At 39.8% G+C, this 2,015-nt stretch overlaps 1 protein-coding gene across 2 annotated transcripts in view; it reads left to right on the top strand.

Annotated features, from left to right (window-relative positions):
* The window catches only part of LOC145008262 (putative alpha,alpha-trehalose-phosphate synthase [UDP-forming] 10), a 4,075-nt gene extending 2,308 nt beyond the window's left edge, over positions 1-1,767 (top strand). For both annotated transcript variants that reach the window (XM_078966889.1, XM_078966890.1), the window contains exons 2-4: positions 1-755; positions 839-1,112; positions 1,206-1,767. The exon at positions 1-755 is cut by the window's left edge. In XM_078966889.1, coding sequence (XP_078823015.1) covers positions 1-755; positions 839-1,112; positions 1,206-1,532 — 1,356 coding nt within the window. In that variant the 3' untranslated portion in view covers positions 1,533-1,767. The remainder of the gene's footprint in view (positions 756-838; positions 1,113-1,205) is intronic.
* The last annotated feature ends 248 nt before the right edge of the window (positions 1,768-2,015 follow it).

Below are 2,015 nucleotides of genomic sequence, written 5' to 3'. Positions count from 1 at the left end.
GTGGTTCTAATTGACCGACCCGTTGCCCGTTGGGAAAAATCCGCTTACTATTCAATGGCGGATTGTTGCATAGTCAACGCAGTTCGTGACGGAATGAATTTAGTCCCGTATAAATACATCGTCTGCCGACAACATTCCCCGTATTTCGATGAAATCAAGGAACATGAAAATGAAAAACCTCGTACAAGTATGTTGGTTGTGTCGGAGTTTATCGGGTGTTCCCCGTCTCTAAGTGGGGCAATCCGGGTCAACCCGTGGGACATCGAGTCAGTCGCGGGAGCTATAACTTCCGCCATAACAATGAAAGAACCCGAAAAGCAATTAAGACACGAAAAACATTATCGTTACGTCAGCTCACATGACGTGTCATATTGGGGTCGTAGTTTCATGCAAGATCTAGAAAGAGCTTCGAAAGATCATTATAACAAACGGTGTTGGGGAATCGGGTTTGGACTCGGGTTTCGGGTCGTTTCTCTTTCTCCTAGTTTTAGAAAACTATCTCCTAATTACATCGTTTCCGCGTATAAAAAATCCAGCAGAAGGGCGATCTTTTTGGATTACGACGGAACCCTAGTTTCCCAATCGGCGATTGTAAAATCCCCCGGCGATGAAATCATAAATATTTTGAGTATTTTATGCAACGATTTAAAGAACACTGTGTTTATCGTTAGTGGAAGGGGGAGAAAATCGCTGGCTGAGTGGCTTGCGCCGTGTGAGCGGCTAGGGTTAGCCGCCGAACATGGGTATTTCACAAGGTAATTTTAAAATTTAAAATTTAAATTTAATTTATATAAAGTTTTGGGATTATTTAATTTATCTTTATTATTTTATTCGGAAGGTGGAGTAGGGATTGTGAGTGGGAATCTAGCCTTCCGTGTACAGATCTTGAATGGATAGAGGTGGCTGAACCGGTGATGAGACAGTATACAGAAGCAACCGACGGTTCAAATATTGAAATTAAAGAATCCGGTTTAGTTTGGCACCACCAAGACGCCGACCCGGATTTCGGTTCTTGCCAAGCAAAAGAGCTACTAATCCATTTGGAAAACGTGCTTGCTAACGAACCGGCTGTGGTCAAACGTGGTCAACACATAGTTGAAGTTAAACCACAGGTGAAAATTGAAATCACAATTATGACTGAGATCCCCATTTTTTTCATGTTTGAAAAGACGAGGGGGTGAATTTGAACATTTGTGATTTTGCAGGGGGTGACGAAGGGACTAGTGGCGGAGAAAATTCTATCAACAATGGTGGAGAAAGGAGAGAGGCCGGATTTCGTGATGTGTATTGGGGATGATCGATCAGATGAAGATATGTTTGAGAGTATTAGAAATACGGTTTTGAATGCTTCGTTGAGTTGCGTGACTCCCGAAATATTCGCGTGTACGGTTGGACGGAAGCCCAGCAAGGCCAAATATTATTTGGATGATACCGCGGATGTTATAAAGTTGTTGGCTGGCCTTGCTAATGCTTCCGATCCAAAACCCGGGAGTATCCCACGTTTTCAGGTTACCTTTGATGCTCTTTTTTGAAATCTTGCCACGTGTACAGTTTAAAAAAAAAAAAAAAAAAAAGGAAAAACTTTTGAATATTGATCTGGGACATGGTGTGCATACTGTTAGTGAATTGGGTTTGGGGTTTTTCTATTTAGTGATATCAGCATGAAGGCTTATGTTTTTTAATTTTTTTTTTTTTTTGATTAATTATGTATAGTTAAATTAAATAGTTACTGTTTTGGTTTTTATAAAAGCTTACTTTTATGAGATATGTTTTATGCTTTGATACTATATGGATGAAAAGGGTTTGAAAACTAAAGTGTTATCCACTATAGAATTTCGAAAAGCTAAATAAATGTGAGACACCTATCTTATATTTGAAGATTTAAAGCATCAAACCCCACAAGGCCACAAGCTCTTGTTAACAAGGGAATCCAATGTATTTATTTCCCAATCTGGTTAGGTGGTTTCCAACTTTCCATGTCAAACTTTTGGTACAAATTTGATTGCGCAACTTAC

The sequence above is a fragment of the Lactuca saligna genome, chromosome 8, assembly GCF_052625555.1.
Source record: "Lactuca saligna cultivar CGN05327 chromosome 8, ASM5262555v1, whole genome shotgun sequence".
NCBI lineage: Eukaryota > Viridiplantae > Streptophyta > Magnoliopsida > Asterales > Asteraceae > Lactuca > Lactuca saligna.
This window is presented reverse-complemented; position numbering and strand designations above follow the sequence as displayed.